Raw genomic sequence first — 23,990 nt, forward strand, 5'->3', positions numbered from 1 at the left:
CGAGTAATGTTCACCGTGCGTGCTTGGCACTCCATTCGATACGGGTTCTGGCAATCCGCTTAACATCCATGTGTTCTAATGTCTACATTTTCCCCTGAGGCTCGGGGAAACAGCACCTGCCGCAGAGCATACTGTGTAACATTTCGACGCACATGTCAATAACTTGGGGGGGGGGGGGGTTGTGTACACCCTTGCGCCCCATCCCCGTTTGAAATTTGGAGGGAAAAAAAAAAGCTTTTTATAATTTGAACAACATGCCCAACCAAACCTATCGACAAACATGACGCACTACTTAGGCCATTATTTCCAATTTAGTCCCTGGTCTGCTCCAAATGTCATACATTGTACTCATGTCACATGCAAACAACTAACAAATGTTCACAAGACCTTTCTTCAGTAGTGGTTTTAAGATTTGAGTTTCTAGCAACCTGCTAGTCCATACTGCTTAAAGGGAATGTACATCATTGGCTTTTGCTGTAATTTTCAGAAATGAACTATTTGAGAGGTTTGTATAATAGATCAAATACTGTTACACTGACATTTTTGAAGTTTTGTGTTCGAAAAGGTTGGAAAAACCAATAAAAACAAAAATGTTCAAGTAGTCTGGTTCCCTGACTCCACAAAAGATAAAATGGATCAATTTATAGATGATGGAAAATTGTAAGGCAAGGGAATCAGTCTAGCTGGCCTGCACCCGTTCATGAACATGTAACCAATAGCAAATAAAATTTGGACTGAAAAAATGGTAAATTTGGAGCAGTAGTTGAAAAATAGTTAGGTTTTCCAACGCTGGTCGGCCGACCACCGTTGGAAATGTTCACAAAAATACCATTTTCTTGAAAATGACTTCACACCAGGTGCCATAATTTTACAAGATGCTTGAGACTAACATTTACCAACATCCTAGTAAGGTATTTCGTAAAAAAATGGTAGTTTTATTTTTCGATGTTTGCAAATGTTGTATATTCCCTTTAAGACGCGAAATGGTGACGTCACGTCAAGTTTTGGCACATGTTCCATGGATGGAAAATGAAGTAGCTCCGAATAAACATGCATAGGGTACAATAAAGGCCGGTGGGTGGGGGTTGAGTTTACACCCCAGATAATTCTGAGCTCAAATAAATGCAAAGTAGGCCTGTGCTTTTTAAAAATAATTTAGAATTTAAATATTCTAACACGGATCTGTTCAAATATTCAAAACAGTCCGATCAAGTTTTACATCCCCCACATAAATTGCATAGGCCAGGACATTCATTGAGATTTGCATCCACCTGTGCCTGTCGAAAATCGACAATGAGCTTCGTAGAATATTAAGAACATCATGCATAGTATCAATGCATTTTAAGAAGTAGCTGACCAGCTGATACATATATTTGAGGGATTTTAAAGTTGCAAATTATAATTGATATCCCTCACAGACGCTCTCAAATCATGCTTAAAACATGGCTGTCGACACAAATGTGGCATTTGACAAACAATAAAAGCACGCAACTTACATGTACACGATTAAAATGACATCACAGACGTTTTCTCTTCAATTTCTTGCCACCACTCAGATTTTTTTAATATTGTAATTGGACAATATCGGATATTCGAATATTTGGATATTTTGATATTCGGATATTTGAATATTCAGTATATTTGGCACAGCCCTAATGCAAAACAGTCCTTCCAGTGGAGAACCAATTCGTATCCCTGCCCACGGCATTCTACATGTAATGTAATGAGAAAAATCACAAATATTTGAGAGTCTTACCTTGAGGCCTTGCCAAGGTAAACTGCCTCTGAGGAAGTACATGAACATGTGACCCATGGCCTCCAGATCATCTCGCCGACTTTGCTCTGAAATAATAATTAAAAAAAAAAGCAACATTTCAAGTTTAAAATGGCTGCCATCATTGTAACATAAGCAGTCCACAGGAACCAATGAAAAAAGGCCAAGTGCCAAGCTGATGAAAGCCCAGCCTGATTAAATTAGCCACAAGAGCCCTCTATTGACAATGAAGAAATATGATCTTTAGGTCCCCTTCTTCAGTTGGACCTTAAACAGAAGTACTAAATAGAATCTAATTGACCTTTATCATGCTGCCACCATTTCAGTCATGTTCCCTGTATCTAATAACAGTACTGAATGACAATTGTGTTTTGTGCAAACAGGAACCAGACTATTTTTCCTTCCAGCCTCGCTGTGGGTACGTTGATTTGAATGGGAAACAATCAAGATGGCCGCAACATGATAAAGGTCTATTCTGAGATAGAAATTATATTTTGGCAGTAGCTTCAAATTAATATTCAGCTTTACCACCCTGTTTGATACACCGTTTGGACTTTCTTTGGAAAAAGCCATCACAATAACGTTAAATATAAAATTTATACCAAAACATTGCCATTTCCCAGTTACACGTACATGTACCGGTACGACAGGTCACTACAAAGATTTGACAATAGGCAAGGAGAGCAAAACATAAGAGCCCCCCCCCAAAAAAACCTGTCCAAGTCTCCTCCCATAACAAACTTCACATTCCTGAAATTCCTCACAGCTAAAAAAAAATTCCTGATAGCACATGCAGCGTAAAAACAGGTGTTATAAAAATCATAACTCTTCCTATCTGTTGAAACATTTCATTGCCCCATGCCTCTGGGTGGCGTGTTGTTTGTCAAATTGTCGCCCGTGCATGCAACATCTCTGCCCGTCCTAAATTGTTTTTCCCAAACACGCGTACAAGATACGCATGCCAGCACATCCTTCGGACTCTAAGTGAAATTGCAGCGACACAATGGCACGACAGAAACCCGATCCAAAAAGCTGCATTTGTGGTGCGGATCTCCACCTATACGACAAAAACCTCGCGGCAGCACTGAGTGCTCCACGTACTGTAATACCCAACGGACTGACAATGGCATTTCATTCCTCCCCCCCCCCCCCCGACGCATCTGATCAAATTATACCGACAGGAACTTGGAGCTATATGATCAGATAATCTTCCCCTTGGTGATCTCAAAACCCGGCCAAATAAAAGAGAGAGAGAGAGAAAACAGAGGCATTACGTCTCGGGCCTCAAATTGTTCTTATCGTCATTGAAATTGAGACAGCTAGTCTTTTTACGTTGATTGGAATGCTCTCGAGGGTTTCTCCAGATGATTGAAAAAAAAAGAATAGAAACAAATTGACATAGATACAATACGGGTTACATGTTCAGGGACATACTCTTTCGAGCTGCTTACAGGGAGTATGTGAAATTCGCTTAGCGCAGAAAACATTTGCTTAGCAAAAAGAGTTCCCAAAATGTCATGGTGTGTACATATCCTTAAGGCTAGTCCTTGACTTGGCAGAGATATTAGCTATTGGCTAATATTTGCTAAGCACTATTTTTTTGGCTGCTTAGCAGGTCAATAAAATTGGAACCTGTTCATCAAGCACATTTGTATCCTCAGAAATTTACATGTACAATGAGAATTACAACATTTGTGGCAATAAACTCAAGTTATCTCTCTTCAATTTCTATACCTAACATTTAAGGAACGAAGTTCAATTTTTCAACATTTTTTTTTGATAGCCATCTTGAGAAACTGGCTATAGAACATGTGTAGCAGATGTTTCATTAAAGATATCTACTTGAGAACATAAAAACTGACAGTGGCATCTGCACAGCTGACATAAAATCCGATTACCTTGGTCAAACCCCCAAGATAACGCGACCTCAAAAAATTTAAGCCAATTGACACAGCTGCGTGGATAAATTTGCAAACGGCATCTTCGAAGAAATAGGCGTGCACGGTTGCAAGGAAAAATGAGGTCAACCTCCCTAATACATGTACAGGCTCTTTTACACTATCGTCTTGCCTGCCCGTGTTGAAGTCAACACGGGTACGCTGTGTAAGTGGAACAGAGTCTCATCAAACAAGGGCAGGCAAGGTATACTGTTCACCATTTCATCGGTGTGTACACGGGTCAGCTGTGGATTTTGGATGCTCTATCCATTTTGGATGCTCTATCCAGGCCTAGGACCAGGGTTGGATTTTACCCGTGAAAACGTGTCAGATTCTTGCTAGAGTGAAAGGGGCTCACGTTCACGAAATCTCCTAGTTGAACCCAGCTCTAACATGGAGATTTTGGATAGTGAGGAAAAAACTCTGTCTTAGTACTTGTAACAATGTACAACTCCTCCTGTTTTCCTTAAAGGTTGACTGGCTGTTGTCATGACAATACCGCATCCTTCCATCCTCAGTGCTTCATATCTCGAAGCCCTTATCCATCACAGTTCATATTTTGTTTTTGTAAAACACAGGTTGAACAGAACCTGCAGATACAGTAATCTGGGGCATGTGTCAACACCGACTCAAAACAAAAAACCTGTTTTTTTTTTCCAAAATGGCCTTAAAGGTCCTTGTTATTTCTTCTTCAAGGCTCAGACATACAAAACAAACTTGACTTAGTTTCTCCTTGGGTGCCATTTACTCCCCTTCGGCATACAAATTGATTGTGAATGTTTACTCTCATGCTTGTCATGGAAGGGGTGTAGGGGACGGTGAGGGGTAAGGGAGGGGTGGAGGAGGGGTGGAGGAACTAACACCCATTTAAGACTTGTTTCGTAGAGTCGCACTGATTCAAAAGTATTTGAAGGAACTCAGGTCGCTCAGGTACGACAAATGTACCACAAATTTTGGTTTCAAAAAGTTTTTTATGTAATCGTTTTCCATCGACTAGACACTGCAGTCATTCAGTCTGACTGCAATTTATAGTTGATCTTTTATAGTTGACTTTGTCACTCATCACGGTTTCAAAAATCATACCTTTAAAATGAACTTTATTTTCAAATGTTTTGAATTATAATTTGGTTCAGCCAGACTATGGGATGCCCTTTGGGATGCCTGTTTTATGCGGTTGTGCACCGAGGTTTTAACCAATTCGTCCTGTTCCAGCCCAAAGCACCCTGCCAGTTACCCCATATTCACCAATCCCGGCATGCTGAAATTCTATCACAAAGGCCCCCTCCAATGGCCATAATCCTTCACGTGCAGTTGCTTTATACAGTAGCATGCATAATGGCTTCTCCATTGAAGGGGGCCTCGTGAAAGTACATTGATAACGTGATCACAGACTCAGCTATACTGTCCCAAACTGCCTCTGCACTCTTTGATTTTATTGATTCACCAAGGGGTATATACAAAGTAATACAATGTAATACAATGAGCCAATGGGGTTTGATCATATCTGACCTTTTCCCAGGTGGGTGTTGATGCTCATGTAGCGCGCCGTGCCGGTCAGGCTCTTGTGCTCCCGGTAGGGAATGTGTTTGTTGGTCTCCGGGTCGATGTACTCCTTGGCCAGACCGAAATCGATGATGTGGATGACGTTCTGGTTCTTGCTGGACTGCCGGCCGATCAGAAAGTTCTCCGGTTTGATGTCGCGGTAGATCAAGTGCTTACTATGTACATATTCTATTCTGTGAAGCTGGGAAAGTGAAATGAGGAGGGGGAATAAGTTTTAATTAATTGACTTTCAAAGACTTCTCAATTAAAAAAAGTGAACAAGTTTTCAGGTTCCTTTTTTTCTACAACATGTACATGTACTTAGGCAGGTTCATACTCCACACAGAGTTCAGCGCAAAGCAAATTCATTAACCCTAACATCCCCAACTCCATCAAAATCCACCCCCCCCCCCTTTTTGGTGGATTTTGGGGGACTTGGTCCTGCAGGCCTGGTTTGAATTCACATTGATGGAGTATGATGGACTTGGACCTGGAGGCCTAAAGCAATGCAAGCATTGGAGGCAGTGCGATTGATGGATTTTGGTGGACTTGGTCCAGTACTTAAGACAGTAGGGTGTCAGGGTCAAGATAACGGTAGACACAATGAAACAGTTTAATTGTTGTGGTCAGGAAATTTGTTTTGCTTACCCTTTTGAGTGAAGTACAAACCAACCCAAACACTTCTACTACACAAGTTTATCTTGTTTTTGGCATTAATTAAACAATAATGGTTGGAAACTGAGAGAAAAAACCCGAAGAGTTTGAGGGGGGAGGTCAATGGTTACATCAACCATGATAAGACATCCTTTTTGAACTGTCCCTCACAAGTGTACTACCCTTCCAATCGCTTTGTGCACATTTATGTAGATGGAACATAGTTGTACAAGGTCTGATCCAAGGGGGGTGGGAGGGGTGGTTTGGGATGGCTAACCCCCCCCCCCCACCCCCAATGATTTACCAATGTTTATTATTTACATTTTACATAATGGAAACGAATCCTAAATTTCCTTAAGTTCCATAAAAGTCGTCATCAATCAATATTGCTAATCTGGAGGCATTGCTTCATGCCCTTTCTCTTTTTATGCATCGACTACAACATGAACACCTCCCCCCCCCCTTGAAAAATGTTGGACTTGATCATCTCAGCCACTCCTTTGGAAAATACTGGATCCGCCCCCTGATACAATGTACACACCTGAACCAGCTAAGAATTGGATTGTATTATCTCTGTTTATTTAATGTCACAGATCAATTCCAGTAAACGTGTTTCATTTTTCAGACAACCTGGTTACAGACATCAAGGCCAGTATTTGATTGGGTTTAAATGCTGTCTGTGTGTATTTGCACTGAGTCACAGGTGTGTGATGGCTGTTGACCATTCCATAGAATAATTTGCTCAGGTTTGTCTGGTCAGGTAGCACATTACACCTATTTCTGCTGAATAGGGCTCGTTCAAAGACGGCCATTTCTGTAGGAGAAGTGCAACTGCGCATTTTACGCAATCTAGCACGCATTGCGCAGTGTTGAAAATGTTCCAAACACGCGCGTTTGTTCCTCGAAATGTGTTCTAAATACGAGGCAGCTGATGCGCATTATGCAAGTTGATGCTCAAAATGCCGATGCACGTGGATGGTCTGTAGGAAATGACGTCATTTGAACGAGACCTATTAGTAACCTAAAACTGATAAACTGATATACATGGATGTGCTAAACTAAGTTCAGAACATAGAGCTATATTAAATTACTAGAGCGCTAACTCTTCATTCTTGCGCGCGGAGACGCTTTGAAGCTGCTCTGGGCGCAGACATTTTGAATTTATGTGCGTGTTTGTAGAACACAATCAAAATAGATGGATTGAATTTTAAAAGTGTACTCTACATGCAACGCGCAAGTAGAACATACGCAGACAACTTCAGCGCGTCATGACGGTTAAAAAAAAACGTCACTGCGAAAAGCATCTGCAGCGGAGGGCCCAGGGACGCGCACACGTTGCGCTGTTTGCGTAGAGCAAAATGAAATGCTCATTTGCTGATTGTGCGTTTCGGTTTTGGGCGTATCGGCTTCGATGACGCACCGGTATGGAATACAAACGCAGATATGCAAATACAAAAGCCGTACAAAATTTCGAGTTTTCCAAAGGTTTGTGCACACACATGGATGCGCCCATCAGGCATTACTTTGTACATGTACATCGAGTTAGCGCTCTAGTAATTTAATATAGCTCTATGGTTCAGAATCAAAGTTTGCATGTGGCAATTACTGGTACTTGATTCAGTGAGTGGGCACATTGAGGACATTTGGTTATAATGTATTTCTGTTTTTAAATGAAAATTTAAAGGAAGTGCACTATTTGCACTTTTCTATTCAAAAAGATATAAACAAATGTACCGGTACATGTACCGGTATGTATGTATGTAAATATGCACACATGTAAACCACACGTACACATTCAGCAAATGTGCGGATTGGCAACCACGTTACCATGGGTACAATCGTCCTTGCCATGTTGGTTCCCATCATACCTTGCGCAATCTTAACCCCTGGAATGGTATAATTCAAATGTGCCACTATTTGGGACATTTAAGTTAGGACTGCAGTTGATGTGCTTAACGCGGTGCAATACTTAAAAGTTTAATTGTTTTTTTTTGGTGGAATCGATCCTTTAAAACATGAGATTTTGACATTGCGTTATAGAGCAAGGATTTATGTAAAATGTACGTACATGTACGTGTACCGGGTACCTTAGTCGTCCCTTCACAACACAAGATACATGGGCTTTTTGGGGGGCGAAAAACGAGGCTTCCAGAATCCATCGTACAGGCATCGCACAGTCTTGAAAAAAAAATGTGTACATGACGTGACGCACAGGTGATAAGGCGTGTGCATAAAGGGCGTGACGTGTACTCAAAATACATGCGCAGTATGCTCTGAATAGTCAACCAGGGTCGTTTGCGTATTCCTCACTGCCAGGGGTTAGTGAAGGATCGCGCACGCACCCATGCAGCTGAGGCTGGCGGATCAGTACTATGCATGCTTAAAAAACATTCTCCATGAGAGATTTAGCCATGTAGAGTCGAAAGCTGACCAATATAGAGGTACATGCTTGGACGATCAGAACATACCGACCGGAACGTCGAGTTTATACCTCTGGTTCTTTTCAGAACCATTCTCTTAGTTGAGAAATTATTCGCACATGGTGTTTCCGCAAACCTTTCATTATTTAGTATCTCCACCATGCAAAGCCTCAAAGGTACATGGTTGTTGTGCAATGATATGGAAATGAAACATGTCTAATGTACATGAACATGTATATGGGTACACATATGTATGGGGATGAAAGAACAGAAAATATTTGATCAGACAAAAAAAAATTACCAGCCAATACATGTACATCATCCGAATTACACATGTACACTGCTTGTTCCTGGATCTCTGCTGATTTTAACTTAGCGCTAATATTTTCTGCTTATAGCATCCTCCATCAAATTTGAACCCAGATTTGATAGTTTTTGTTCCACTACATAAAGCAAAGCATGTAGCAAAGCAAGCAAAATACATGTAGTCTGCACATCAAGAGTTATTCTCTTCCATCCCTGTAGTACTATTATGATTGCAGATGCAGCCTCGCGGATATGATTTGTGCCACTTCAATAGTCACACCATCCATCATGTCATTTCTCTTTCCCTTGAACGAGCTGCCCGCAGATCGGATTTGCCCAGAACAAAAAAATCAAAAACAAAACAGAGAACCGTCCTGTGTCCAGCAGACACGCTCAATTTAGTAAATGGAATAGGAATATTGCTTAAAATGTCAGCGAGGGGAATACTGTTTTTTTCCTATTCACAGGACATTTTGGTTTTTTTCATTTTGTATTGAAAGTGTAATTCACGTTAACTGTTGAATGATTCGAAACAGGAAACTTGTGTCATTTCTGTTTGATAGATGGGGTATTGTCACAAATTACAGACCTGACTGGATGAAAATTTATGTTTTTCAAATGTACATGTACAGCCTTACATTTTCTGAGAGTGAGACCTTATCACAAATTCAGAGCTTTTCTACAAGCTACATGTGTACATGTAAATGTGCATGTATACTTCTTAGCTGAATAAAAACTCTGTTGACATTGTAAGTACACGTGTAAATTTTAAGTGCAAAATGGATTGTCCGATTACCAGTCACAAGCAATATACATGTAAATCAAGTGACATTTTGGTTGGTAACCCATTTTCACTTAGCAATGTCATTCTACATACAACGTACCGGTAGCACTGAAGAAAATTGCGGTGCTCGCAGATTTTTGTGAAATTTTTGAAAAATGCCCAAAAAAATATATTAATAGTCGATTTTGGCAAATTTAGAACGGACAGATTTGTGTGTTCGAAAAAAAAAAGAAACTATTTGGAGCCGGGCTGGATTGCGGTTTATTTATAGAGGGATGAAAATTGCATCTTAGAATGATGCACGAACACCTTTTTCCACAATAATGGAACCCCAAAACTATCTAAATGTAAAGATGGTCCCTCATACATTTTTTTATAAATGGGTCATTATATAAATTTAGTGTCCCCTTTTTTTCCTGTCTGTTACATCTGACATCTAAAATTGTGTATTTCCAGTTGCACACCTTAATGCAGTTGTCCTCTAAGAGTGATTACGAATAGCAAACTATGAGTACCTAGATGTACCCAACAAATAAAAAAATCTTTTGAAGTAATTTCTAACGATACTCGAATGGCAAATTACAAAGTTCAGAGGTAACACGGACAGGAAAATGTCACACTTTGGACCCTACTTTGTAGAGAATGACCCTATGTGTGTGAGCACAGATAACTTTCCAGTTGATTAAAACAAAATTTAAAAAAAAAAAACCAAAAAAAAACCCCTGATAACTTTAAAAGAACAACTGAAGGGAACAAAGAGGTGGGGCACAGTTCTACAGCTGAGTACCAACCGTTTTGCCTGGTAACCAATTTGTTGGTTTCCTTCTTTGTCTTATATAAGATTTGAGGCTTTGCATGGTGGGGTATCGGTATCATTTCAGTTTGCGGTAACACCATGTGGTAATAACTACTGCTTAGAAGATATTTAGTTCTGAAAAGAACTTGTCCTGCTTATTATCAACTTTCGCTAAGTACTTTTTTCCTGATAAGAACAGTCCTGCTTTAAGTTCTGCTTTAAGTTCTAGAGACCAAAGACAAGTTTTTTTACTGCAAACCGAAACGATACTTCTTTGTCTTGATATTATTTGTTATGTCTGCAGATCTCCAAAGTTCTCAGGCAACATTCATACTCACCAACTGGATTGCTATAAGAAGGACTGTCTTTAATGAGAATTGCCTATCACAGATATCAAACAGGTCCTCCAGACTCGGCCCCATCAACTCCATGACCATTGCATTGTATTTACCGCAGGGACCAAAGTAGTAAACCTGCGGTACGCCCTCTATAAAAAAAAGAGAAAAGAAATACAAAAAAAGCGAAAGGTGAATAACTTTACATCACTTTAAAATTGGAGTCTTGTATGGGGTGCTAAAGATGCGTACCCTTGCTCTTAAACAAATTCTCCTGATGAATTTTAATTAGTAGGCTACGCTTTGTTTTAACAAAAAAAATTACTTTTGCTCCAATTTCGGGCGTCTGCAACAGGAATTTTGTTGTGCACACTTGTACAGGTTTTCGGATGCTGTCATGGTTTATTCTATTTTGTAAACCTGTGATACTCAATCTGTGTAATTATGAATCAATTCTAAATGCAAATGAACATATGTTCAACTTTTCAAGTCGGCATATTATTAAAAATGCAAACAAATGTACATGTATACATACATGCATTCATGTGTAATAACACAGAATTTTGTAAACAAAATAACAGAACCCAAATCAACACCCTTTTTAAAATTACGAAAAATGAAAACTGGAAAGTAATGTTTGTACAAAATGTGTATCTGTCAAAAAAATTCACATAGTGCACATACTTGAGCAGTACACGTAATATTTCTGTTGGGAAATATTCAAAAATTCATGGCTACGGTGAAGAGGAGAGAGAAACTCGAGCCGACTTAGTGATGTACATATTTCGAGTGCCGACAGCGTCTCGCTCATAGATATGCTAATTGGATGCCAGATGAGAATGGGTATTCAAAATATTCTGTCATTTGTCAAACCAACGAGGTTAGATCGAATTTACGGGTCAAAGAGGGGATAATATGAAAGACATCAAAATAAAGTCAGGGTAAAATTGTCATGAACATTCGTAAGTATTCACACACAGTGCCAATTTTGGCAAAGGATTAAGAGACAAATAAAATGACCCAAAAAAACCCAATTGGTGACGAAAGAAATCTCCCGATCATTACATGTGCATAAACATTTGTTGTTCGCCCCCACAAAATGTACCCCACAAAAAAAAAAAACCGAAAACATACACGCACTTGCATGTAAAATATTAAGAATTTTGTGAACATGAAGTACGGTACTTTAACTGCATAAAATGGTTCAAAATCAAATGTTGTCTGACAAAATAACAATTATTTTTCTTGATAAGACTGGGCAAGTCTAGTAAAGCTGGTCCCAGTCTTTTCATGCCTCTGGTCTCCACAATACCGGTAGGCCGTATTTAGAGTAATCCTAGACTCCCTTCACCAGTCTGGAATCGGTCTTAGTCACAAGTGACAGTCAGTCAGTCAGTCAGCTAAATAGTAATTCAGCCTGTCAGTGAGATATGTACAAAAAACACACTAGACTAGGCAGAAAAAACCTTAAAAAAACACAACAAGAAAATTGACAATGGGAAAAAAAACTCACTTAATCTTATGCATAAATACGTTGGTCTTGAGTGCCCAGATTTTCTTGCATTCACGACTCATTACTACCTAGCATCGCACAGGGAGTCCTGTGAGCTGATTCAGTAAGGGATGGCAATAACAGACGTTGGCTGCCACATCAACAACGTTCAATGCCCTTCTCCATTTGGCAAATTAACTGGGAATCTTTCTCCTGTGTAATTCATGCACTGCCAATCCACCAGAAACAAAATCCCAAGATCAAACAAGCGTGGTGTATACTGATTTACACAGAGCCGGTAAAGCGCTGAAACTTGCTAAGCGCCAAAAAAAGCTGCTAAGGAAAATAAGGTTACCAGTTAAAATTCTACATGATTTAATATCTATTGGACTGGTGCTCTGCTCAGCATTTTTTTTTCTAATAAACCGCAAAGAGAAACTGAGGTGCATTATCAGTTTTTAATTTTTTATAGTGAACAAAGAAATTGACTGGAGCGGGGTTTGAACCTGCAACCTCCGGACTACCTTTCCGGTGCTCTACCAACTGAGCTATCCAGCCAAATGTATGGAATTGGGCCAAGGTACGGTACAAAAGCACATGTATCAATGTAAAAGTACGGCATACGATTTACAGATGTGATGACGTAAAGGTTCTCCTCAAATTTCCGTAGCTCAGAGAAAACGCATCCAAGCTCATCTGATGTAATGCACATGTGCTGAGAGAACAGATAAAATCCTGCTCTCAGTGCACTTCAAGAACCATTTCAAGCTACGGTACAAGTATGTTTGCAAGAACCTTTATCTGTACAGTTTGTACATAACTCCTGTTCATAGTCAGCGCGAAAGTGAATTTGCAAAAGGGCAATTCCACGGTTACTCACGTTACATTTTTGATGTACTTCTGAGTTTCCTTGGGCTGTAATTACCTTACTGAAAAGGTTTAATAACTGTTATCCCCATGGTAGATAGAGTAGACCTAGACCTACCTAAGCACCAAAGATGACATCCAGAAAAATGTGTTATGTATGATAAACAAGACGCACAAAATCGGTTACTCACCGTCACGTTACATTTTCGTAACGTGAGTAACCGTGGAATTGCCCAAAAGTTTAACACAATTCGCTTCACATTCGCATGAAGTACGAACCTGCATGCTAAGCTTTGTATAAATTATATATACATGTACATGTTATGAAAACTGAATACTACATGTAAACATACATGTATGACCATCCAAAAAACTAATTACCCCTTTTCTTACAAGGAAACCAAATTAAGATGAGAATTAGCCAAAACCTAAAATCGTGAAAAACCAAAGTGCTTTAGATTTTGATCCTAGCCAAAGCTTTCTAAAAGGCATATCAAAATTTTGATGAACCGAAATGGTTCAAATCAATTAAAGGGAACATACAACATTTGCAAATATCGAAAAACAAAACTACCAAGTTTTTACGAAATACCTTACTAGGATGTTGGTAAATGACAGTCTAAAGCATCCTGTAAAATTATGGCACCATGTGTGAAGTCCTTTTCAAGAAAAGTGGTATTTTGTATAAATTTCCAACGGTGGTCGGCCGACCACCATTGGAAAAACCTAACTATTTTCAACTACTGCTCCAAATTTCCCTTTTTTTCAGTCCAAATTTTGTTTGCTATTGGTTACATGTTCTTGAACGGGTGCAGGCCAGTTAGACTGATTCCATTACCTTACAATTTTCCGGCATCTATAAATTGATCCATTTCATCTTTAGTGGAGTCAGGGAACCAGACTACTTGAACATTTTTGGTTTTCTTGGTTTTTTAAAGTATTTTTAAACAAAAAACTTCAAACATGTCAGTGTAACAATATTTGATCTGTTATACTAACCCATCAAAATAGTTCATTTCCGAAAATTACAGCAAAAGCCAATGATGTACATTCCCTTTAAACACTAAAGGTAGTCTTGGAAATGCTTCTAAATTCAAGGAAGAATTTAAAGGAATTGTTCACAAAGAGATTCATAAAATGTACTGCAAATTTAGAAATTTATAGGCTTTGGTTAACTAGTATACATGTCCATGCAAGAAACATGAAAAACAACATGCATATCAGCTCTTTAATCCCAACAAGCGGCGAAGCCGGTTTGAACCAGATGTTTTGCCCAGGGGACTCAGAACGGTGGCACCGAATATCAAAACAAAAACAACACCACCGACATTCACATCGTCATTTTGTTCGCACAAAATGGAAACACACAATTTCAGACCCACAAGATTTACTGCGAAAATTCTCAGAGATGTTTTTTTTTGCACGACAATGCGATTTATTGCATTCACATTATTTACGGTTGCCAAGTTTTGGGTGGTTCATTTTCACCGAGCTATCGACACTGACTGACCTCTTTTACACATGAACCTGTTCTGTTCGCTGGGTTTTAATAGACGGCAGGCTTAACACAAAACAAAATGGCTACATGCTGGGCCTACCTCCATGCTGAAAACCACTGCTGGAGTTGCTACACTGTATGACATACATGGATTGCACATATCGACTGTATGCATTTTCATCCAACTGCCAATTCGAGGATTTAGATAACCACCTACATACATGTACATCTACCCGGCATGTTTAAATTTTATCACCAAGAGTTAAAATGTTATTAATCCTTCTGCCATCTGAACAGTCACAGACAGTAAAAAAATCCATCCACTTCTCCTGCTATGCCTTAATACACAGGCTAGTCACCAACAGTCAGATAATATACAAGCAAGCACTGTGACTAGTCAAATTCAGTCAACAGACAAAAAAACACAGGCAACTAGCAGAGCTGGCTTATCAATCACCTACAGACAAAGCGTAGCTGTATCAAGTTACATAAACAGTCACAGCCAGTCAATCCTGCTTTGCGTAGGCTGGGAGCTCTTAACTGTTAAAACAGTCACTTGATTGATTTTGACTGAAAGGACACCAATTAGCACAGAATATACATACATGTACATATATGTTTTGGGGGGGGGGGATTCTGCCCCCTAAGATCTCGGCCATCGAGTGACGAAAAATTTTGAAACTCGGTTCATGCATAGAGCAACTCATCATGAACATACCCAAGAAATTTCATGACTATAGGTCAAAGGGTTTTGGAATTATGGCTAATTAATTATTCATATGTACTAATGGTAATTGTGCTCTGTGTACACGACGTACATGGGAAAGTTCAGTTTTCACGGCGCGTTGCTAGAGGGTCGGATGATTTGCCATTTTCAGAATTCATTTTGATTTGTCATTCCTGAGTTGTGTTTTCAACTATTTTGGAAAAAAGGTTTATACTTTGATGCTACTGAGGAAAAAAAACCCATAACTATTCACTCATTCAGCTACAAATAATGAACTTTTTTTCATTCAAATACTTTTTGTGGAAAAACAAAACCAGTTAAACTGATAGGCATACATGTACATTTCCAACAGGAAATTTTAATAAGATGTTGTGTGATGGTTTTCAATGACACTTTCATCAGGAAAATTATTCCTGAGAGAAAATTCACCTGTGACTTCAAGTACACTATTTTTGGACTAGATTCCCCAAAATGGCTTCATATTTTAAGGACGTTTTGCAAATTATCCTTCCATAGAGCACGGAAAAGACTAATAGGATGAATGACCTTAAAGGTACACATGTACATTGCAAATATCAGCAGGACTATTTTTTTGATTATTAATGCCCCTTCTACCCACTATGCTAACAATCCATTATGGTTGAGTACGATGTTGTTGAATACGGAACAGTAGAGCCTAATCATTATATTTCGTATTAGAACTCTCCAAATCAGGGTGTTTTTTTTTGCGGTCAGATTTTTTATTTTTATTTTGGAAGGTTCCCAGAAAAAAAAAATCAGCAACTGATGAAGAATGATTTTCTTGTCCATTTATTTACTGCATTTGGCACTTTAACCGGTACATGTCTCTGGACAAAAAGGAACTTTGTTTTTAAAGTTTTGAATAGTATCGGAACACTCTTGTATTTACAGGCAAATCTGTCTTCATTTTAAATATTTTTGTTTTGTTTTGGCGGGGCTGTATTGGTTTGTTTGTTTTTAATTCTTCTTTTTTAGTTCAGTCAATATCAAATTTTCTGTTGACCAAGTTTTAAATCCAGTTTAAAACTTAATTGGTCTCTTCCATACAGTTACACACAAGTGTCCGACCTAGACTAAATGTTTAAAGAATTTTTTTTTTCAAGTTTTTGAAAGGGATGTTTGCAATTTCATGCTTCAGTATATCATGATATAGCCAGATGTTTCCATCCTTCTACACTTGCTTAAGTTTCATGCGCATTTCAATGTTATGCCCATTGTATCGGACAGTGAAACCGACACGCGCATTTCACCCGCTCGAACCCTCTGCGCCGAAATCCGAGACAGACTTCGGTACAGATTAATTTGTCCCGTATGATTGGTCTTCCAAGACACGGATACCCAAAGGCTTTCTTAGATTGTATACATGAACTGGGGAAAAAACAATACAAAAAAGAGCGAGCGAAATGTCTGGAAAGCCAAAAAAAACCACATGCTAACAGCAAGACGTCTTTGGAGATTGTCTGAGCCAGGGAATTGAAAAAAAAAAAATAATTTCACCAATGAAAGATCAAGCTTTCCGGCGGGATAATACGGTATCATATGATCCCCCGGGAGGGGGTATTCCTCCTGATCGGATAACTGCATCAGGTTACTAAGGCAACATGTTTAGCCAACATGACCACACGACTCGGTTGTTGATGTTCACAACATTGTTTCACACGTTGGATCAACTTCCGTTGCAATCCAAAACTATTCAAGGAATCTGTGTTTTGCTATGCTGAATGCATTGTTGCTATCAAAACAGCAGTAGCTACTCTTTTTTATTAAATATGCGCATAAATGTTTTACCCTCTAGAATTGAGGCACATGTACGCAGTTAAAACAGATATGAGGAAATTCTTTCAGAATTGTATTTCAGAGTTGCACTTAACAAAATAGTACAGTCGCCCGAACAAGTTCTGGTTGAAAAAAGGCCACTTTCAATCAACTAGACCATGGAATCATTTTGAAATACATGTACTTCAACAGTCAATCTTTTTACAACAACAAACATTTGACAAACTGTAAGAAAATGAAATGTGCACAAAGGTGCTTTCGTCTGAAACAACACTGCCAAACATCTAATGTATAGAGTACCGTAGTATGACTTCAGCTGTCTGAGTCACGTGCTGGTCTGCGTGCTGATGTCTTCACACACTTAAGCCATAGCGATGCGTGTGAACCAAAAGACGCGGCACACTAGTACTCTATAGTAGTTGTTATTTTTGTGCAAAGGATGAATTTAACTAGTCAGGTCATTTGATATTACTAATCTTACGCCAAGCAATTCCGTTTAGATAACTCAATCAAGATTGTTTTTATTTTCAGGTAATTATGACCCAGTGTAAACTCCCTTTAATTATGCGTGGCTGGAGGTTGGATTACACTGATGACATCATCAAGACCCACTCAAGCGTGCAGCTGAAGTTGACGATGAGAGACGCAGAGGGAACTTGGGCCAACGTCCATTTCCTTGGCTACGGCTAGTACCACCGGTAGTAGCAATAACACACACATATCAATGGGAAGTGGGTTTAGCTGCTCCCTTATAACTGATGTGTAATGCAAGCCGTAGCCAATTAATAACGATGCAGTCATAGCCATTCATGTTAGATTAAATTAATGAGTGCAGCAGGTACATTGTACTCAGTTAGACTGGAGTCTTTGGCATACATGTACAGCTTTGGTATTTGAACTTATAATTGTCCATGATGATTTTACCTTCCCTAGAATGATTGGCCTACCGTACATGTAGTATTTATCGAGTTGTGGCACATATTTGTACATATGTACATGTAATGCCGTTTTTTGCATACATTTGTGTGTGAATATTACTAAGGGAATAAATGTGTGCTCCGGAGGTTTTTATCACTCTTTTTAAGACCGCTTAGAGTCTGGGTGCTGATAATTACCCGAGCCGAAGCGAGGGTAATTATCAGCACCCAGACTCTAAGCGGTCTTAAACAGAGTGATAAATACCGACCGAGCACATATTTATTCCCATTCATAAATACCTTTTCGGTAAAAAAAATCAAATAATTCGTTCAAAAAATCCCGATTTTGTTCAACAAGTTCACTTCATGCTTTTTGAAACATCCTTCTAGCAAAATAATGGAGTGTTCAGCTGGCGAGTAAGATGTAAACAACCCTTTTATGGAGATTGACGCGCGCGTAGCATGTTCTGCGCGATGTCGCGCAGAACGCACCTGGGGTGTTGCGTTTTGAATTTAGAACTATAAAATTCTGACTCGCTGGTAGTGTTGCGCACGCCTATGTGAGGATTGTGAACGTTCAACCAATAAAACGGTAAGAGGCACTGGATTTTTAGGAGTCCACATTTTATTGTGACACTGGAAAAGTGTTTAAGACCAGCTAGCCATGTCTTTATCATCCGTTTAAGACCGGCCACGTGATGGGCTCTCGACCAATAGGAATAGCTAAACTGTCTGAGGTATTTATGAATGCAAATTAACATCAGAGGTCATAAGGATAATTATGCTCAGGTTGTTTTCAGACTCTATATATCCGAATGTTTGAACAAAAACTCAATAATGTGAAATTTGAACTGTGTAACTTGATCTTCCAATTAAGTTCAGGAAACAAGCAAGCAACCTTGGCCTGGTTTCAGTGTGTTTCTAGTCATCAGCAAAGGCAAAGTGTGAACTCTCTATACTAACTACCTCCTCAACAGTCAAAAAGCCATCAAAGACACTAGAGTGCTTTTGCCGCTGGGCACTCACCTTTTTGTGTCAGGCATGTACATGTATTTCACACTATGACACCACGAATTTGTTCACATTTAGATGAAATTGTAGTTATTATACATTCCTCAAATGCACCATATGCGAGTGAACCAATGCATACATGCATGCATGCAACATGTCTTGAATCACTAGTTCGGATGAGTATTATTGTTTGTTTATTGATTAAAATTCAGGCTACAGGACTCGAGACTCGGATCCCGGTTTGGACTGGGAAGACTTGGACTCTTCAAGAGTCCTCAAGAGTCTTCAAGACTTATGCCTAGAATAGGACTACAATGACCTGGACTCATAGTCAGGTTCCCGGACCAACAGATTCTGACTGTTTTGACAAATCTTAGGTCAGATAGCCGTCACATTTACAAATAGAACATGACGCAGCAAAGCCCGCCACTTGTACAAATGCATACGTGAAGCATAGCGTCACTGAAATTTAAAATGCGAACAATGAATTGAAATGCAAGAACTCACAATTTTCAAAAGTGGTAACAAGCACGACAGGTACTTTGTTGGTACATGTACATACATGTAAATAAAATCAGTCTCGAATGTATCCGAGTGTCAACGCAATGTTTTCTGACAGGATCCTGTCAGTTTTAATCATGTTTATTTTTAGCTGTCTTGACTACCTGACCTGAGATTTGTCAAAATAGTCAGAATATTTTGGTCTGGGACCAAGACTACTCGACTCAGGCTTGTGTGATTGAACAATACATTGTCAACTGGTACTGAGATTGGCCCTTTAATACCAAAAATATTATAATGTCCCTTAAATGTTAATAACAAAAACGTGTCCGTTCAATGACATCTGTGACCACTACAAGAGAAGGCATCTCCACTGAAGACAAAGCTGTCACCGAGTGACAAATGTACGCTCCTCGTTATCGTGAATGATTACTGAGCACTCGCGCTGCGGCTTTATTTGTCAACTGATGGGACGTTGATTTTTTTAAAAATATTTTGTTCTCCCTGCTCTGTAAATCATAACGCAGGGCTGGGGCGATTTGTGGCTAATGCGGCGGGACTGAATTCAGCGCACGTTCCATGTCACATTTTTTTTGCTCCCTTCGCGACGGGCCTTCCAGCCAAACGGGGGGAAGGGATGACGTGCGTGATGGATGTCAAGCTGGACAATAAATTGTCAACGGAGGTGATGGTTTGACAAAAATGCGACAGTTACGGAAACATGCCGTTTTATATTAGGGTGGAGGGAACTGTAGATCATGGGGAGATTATAGCGCCCGAAAACTGCCCTGCCTTTTACTCACTGTAAATGCCCCAAACCACCCGAGCTCTCTGCGGTTTTACTGATTCTTCAGTGATTAGATACAATGTAAAACAATGTACATGTACGGAAGTGCAGGTGCTAAAATGTTTAACCCGAACCCATTTTTGCATGGACATTTCTAGAATCCTCCAAATATACCACTGTGTGGAAAAGCAGCGGCAGATTCTTTGTATTGACTTGAATGAGTCTGTGTAAATAACACCTTGCCTCTACCTTCCTCAATCCTACAAATTCTTCAAAAACCACTTTGGTCAATGGATTTTGAGGGATTTAGAAGGATTAGGGTTGAGAATGAAGTATCGATGTGTCAATCTGTGACCACATGACAATTTATTCATGTCACACATGTACATGTACATAAATAAATAAAAATTACACTAAAATTCAGCAAAAAAAACCCAATAAAATAAGGGGGAAAAATACAACACAAAAAAAACAAGCACACACACAATTTTAAGAAAAATAATCTGAAATAAAAGTGTGCTTCCTTTGTGACATTTTACCTGTCCCTGTTACCTTAGTATTTTGTAATTTGCCATTCAAGTACATGTATCATTAAGAATGACTTCAAACAATTTCTTATTTGTTGGGTAGGTAGTTTGCTAACATTCGTAATCACTCTTGGATGACGACTACATCTAGGAGTGCATCAGAATTACAACATCATACATATGTATAACAGGGACAGGCAAAAAAGTGGACCCCAAATTTATAGAATGACCCATATATGGTACTACATACATGTACATACAGGTACATGTACATGTACATGACATGTACTTGTACAACTTGGGTACAGTATCCTTTAACACACGCTGAGGCCATAACGAGTAATCCCTATACAAGCACAATTAACACTTGAAAAGTCCAGTCTGTTGTTTTTATCATCATCTCCCTTGTTTTACTTTGAACCTGAGTTTGTTTAGGCTCCGTGTGGGCAACAGGAAATAATACAGGGCTAAGTGGAAGTCTCGCTTCCCAGGGTGATCAGTAAATGTCAAAGAGCCACACTAATAAACACCTGTGATAAATAAACACTTGCACACGTGATTAAAGGTTTCGTCATTCAATTTCGATTTGATGTACATGTTCATGAACATGTCCCAGTACATTTGACCGATCTACAATGTAGTTAGGTTGCAGTACAAACATGTAGGCCTAAATATGTGCTTGGCCAGTACAAATTACGTTATAACTAGCTAGCGGCCCGGACGCGGATGAAGGCTCTCGCCTTCGGCCCGGGCCATTATCGCTGGCAACCAGGACCCAGCCATACTTTTGGTCACAAAGTCAAAGCAAGTCAAAAATTAGAAATTTCCAACAATTCTGTTCAACAATTTTACTTCATGTTTTGTGAAACACCCCTCTACCAGTAGCTATGTTCACGGTGCCTTGCGTGAGTAGTACTAAAATCTCCTTTTAAAACAGAGATTGGCGCGCATGTGGCACGTACCGGTACTTTACGATGTGGTGCAGAATGCAGCGGTGCCAGTGTAGTGTGCATTTAGGACTATGAAATACAGACACATGGGTAGTATTGTGCATGCATGCCTACCGGTAAGTGAAGATAGTGTGGAGAGTGAACGGTCACGTGTGAGGTTTCAACCAATGAAAGAGTAATAGGGACCAAATTCATAGGAGTCCAAATTTCATGCGACACCCGAAAAAAGTGTTTAAAACCAGTCCGTGTTTTTTCAACCGCTGAAAACCACCCACGTGACATTTCTTGACCAATAGGAATGGGTAAGCTGTCTTAGATACAACTGTATTGATGAGTTGCCCTCCAAGGTTATAATCTTTTCGACATGTGACTAATTTAATTTTGGGGTATGTTAGGAATCAATTCATGTGTTTTATTTTAAAGGCACGTACATGTACAAATGTAGGAACATGTGTAAGTAACCAGAAATGGATCTTCCTACCGTATTTCATGACTAAAACCTTGCTTAAAGTAACGACGGGTACAAGGTCTGAAATTATTCTGCCTGAAACGGTATAATTCCAAAGAAAACAATCATTGAACAATCATTGCTGCTGCATGTATGTACATCAGATTCGAACCAGCCAACCGATCCCGTTAGCTCAGTGGTCAAGTGGTAAGACATCTGTACTGGAAAGCAGGAGGTTGTGGGTTCGAGTGATTTTTTTCCAACTTTCACTTGGGAGGTAACACACTGAGTACAGTGTTTATACGTCGGTGAAGGGCAAAACCTAATTTGAATATTGAAGGTGTGTTTTTTTTTTAAGTGTGCCTGCGTTTTCTGTGCGTTAGCAACAGAATCCAGTTACGAGACCAACAACTTCTCAATGACCTTTCTGAAAATTTGATTAGGACTCGGAGAATTTTTTTTTAACAAAGGGCCACATAATAATGTATTCTCTGCCTTGTTTAATTCAGAAAGGGCCCGAGAAAAAAAAGATAATTGATGGGGCGATCTTGAAATACTAATAAACTTACAATAATAAAAATCATTTGATAAATAAATATACTCATGCACGTGATGTTTATCTCTTCATACACAGTGAAACTGTATACATTGTTTTTTGTGAAATCACATGATGCATGAAATCACATGATGAAATCACCCGATGCATTGTACATGTACAAACAGATACATGTACTATTTCCATTAAAAGTACACTGACAATGATGTGTTTCATTCCCAATCATCAATTTTAAATACGGTACTTTCAGTTTCAAGGAGGTTTTATGTTTTTTGAAAAAGAAATTTCAAAACAACGCACAATTAAATATAAACGTACATGTACAGGTACATACACATGTACACTGAATGTATCCTCATGCTATTATGCATTATGTCCACAAGCTACTTACGTGTAAGGTAAAAAAAAAAGTTCTGCTTCAGGTTTCCCTACTACATTTATGTACCCTATTCTGACAGCCCCTACCCTATTTTTTTAATGGGAAAAATGAGGGGAAAACACCCAAAACAATCAATTGCTACCTTTTACCCTTGACTACACACAGACGCCACCACATGATCGTACACACACAAAAATTGCACCCCCCCCCCCAAAAAAAATCCCTACCTACCTACCCTATTTTGGAATGGCATGTAATCAGAAGCGGAACTATTTCTTTTGGCCTAAATTTCACCAACATTTTTAAGTTCCGACATGTACATGTACCGGTACATTACATTGTATCACGCGGATTATAGTTTGAAATACATACACAAGTCAAGTCATTGTTATGTATTTTCTCCCTCGCACTTCCGGAAATGACAATGTTTGTTTCTTTTCTTGTCAGCTTTTTTTCTAATATGATGTACATGTACTTATAAAAATTTTACACAGTGTGTCACGACCAAACAAGTTTCAAGTAGAAAAAATCCTACACGTGTAAAAATGTGGGCACAATTTTACTTTTTCATATCACTGTCAGGACTTATTGTGTCCCGGCGATGAAATGAATTAATCAAAATTCCATCCACACAAATTGCTGATTTATTTGCAGCCTGCGCCCTGCAATATTTATGATTTCCGCCGAGAGACTTGTAATACTCGGGGCACTGTCTGACACTTGGCATGTCTTGCCACGCACTAAATAAGATATGTGCACTGAGAAAGTGACATGGGCACATGGCGTCGTCACCAGGGCACACAGCGTCACCGCACAGTGTTTAACGATCGAAACCTACGTGTATAGGCAAGGCCAAAAGGGAAAACTGCCCATTACAGGAGCTTTGGCAAATACTGCACAATGACTGAATAACTCAAAAAGGGAATTACTCAGAAAAAAGTATGCTTAATTTTAACGCTAGCCCCCCAAGGCCCTTATGGCTAGG

At 39.2% G+C, this 23,990-nt stretch overlaps 1 protein-coding gene across 1 annotated transcript in view; it reads right to left on the minus strand.

Annotated features, from left to right (window-relative positions):
* LOC119746105 (casein kinase I-like) overlaps positions 1 to 23,990 on the minus strand; it is a 63,399-nt gene that overhangs the window by 15,197 nt on the left and 24,212 nt on the right. Inside the window, exons 5-7 of the mRNA XM_038222898.1 lie at positions 10,552 to 10,700; positions 5,221 to 5,455; positions 1,757 to 1,842 (exon numbers count right to left, since the gene is read on the minus strand). Of these exons, the coding sequence (XP_038078826.1) occupies positions 1,757 to 1,842; positions 5,221 to 5,455; positions 10,552 to 10,700 (470 nt within the window). The remainder of the gene's footprint in view (positions 1 to 1,756; positions 1,843 to 5,220; positions 5,456 to 10,551; positions 10,701 to 23,990) is intronic.

The sequence above is a fragment of the Patiria miniata genome, unplaced genomic scaffold (assembly GCF_015706575.1).
Source record: "Patiria miniata isolate m_02_andy unplaced genomic scaffold, ASM1570657v1 HiC_scaffold_7, whole genome shotgun sequence".
Lineage (NCBI taxonomy): Eukaryota > Metazoa > Echinodermata > Asteroidea > Valvatida > Asterinidae > Patiria > Patiria miniata.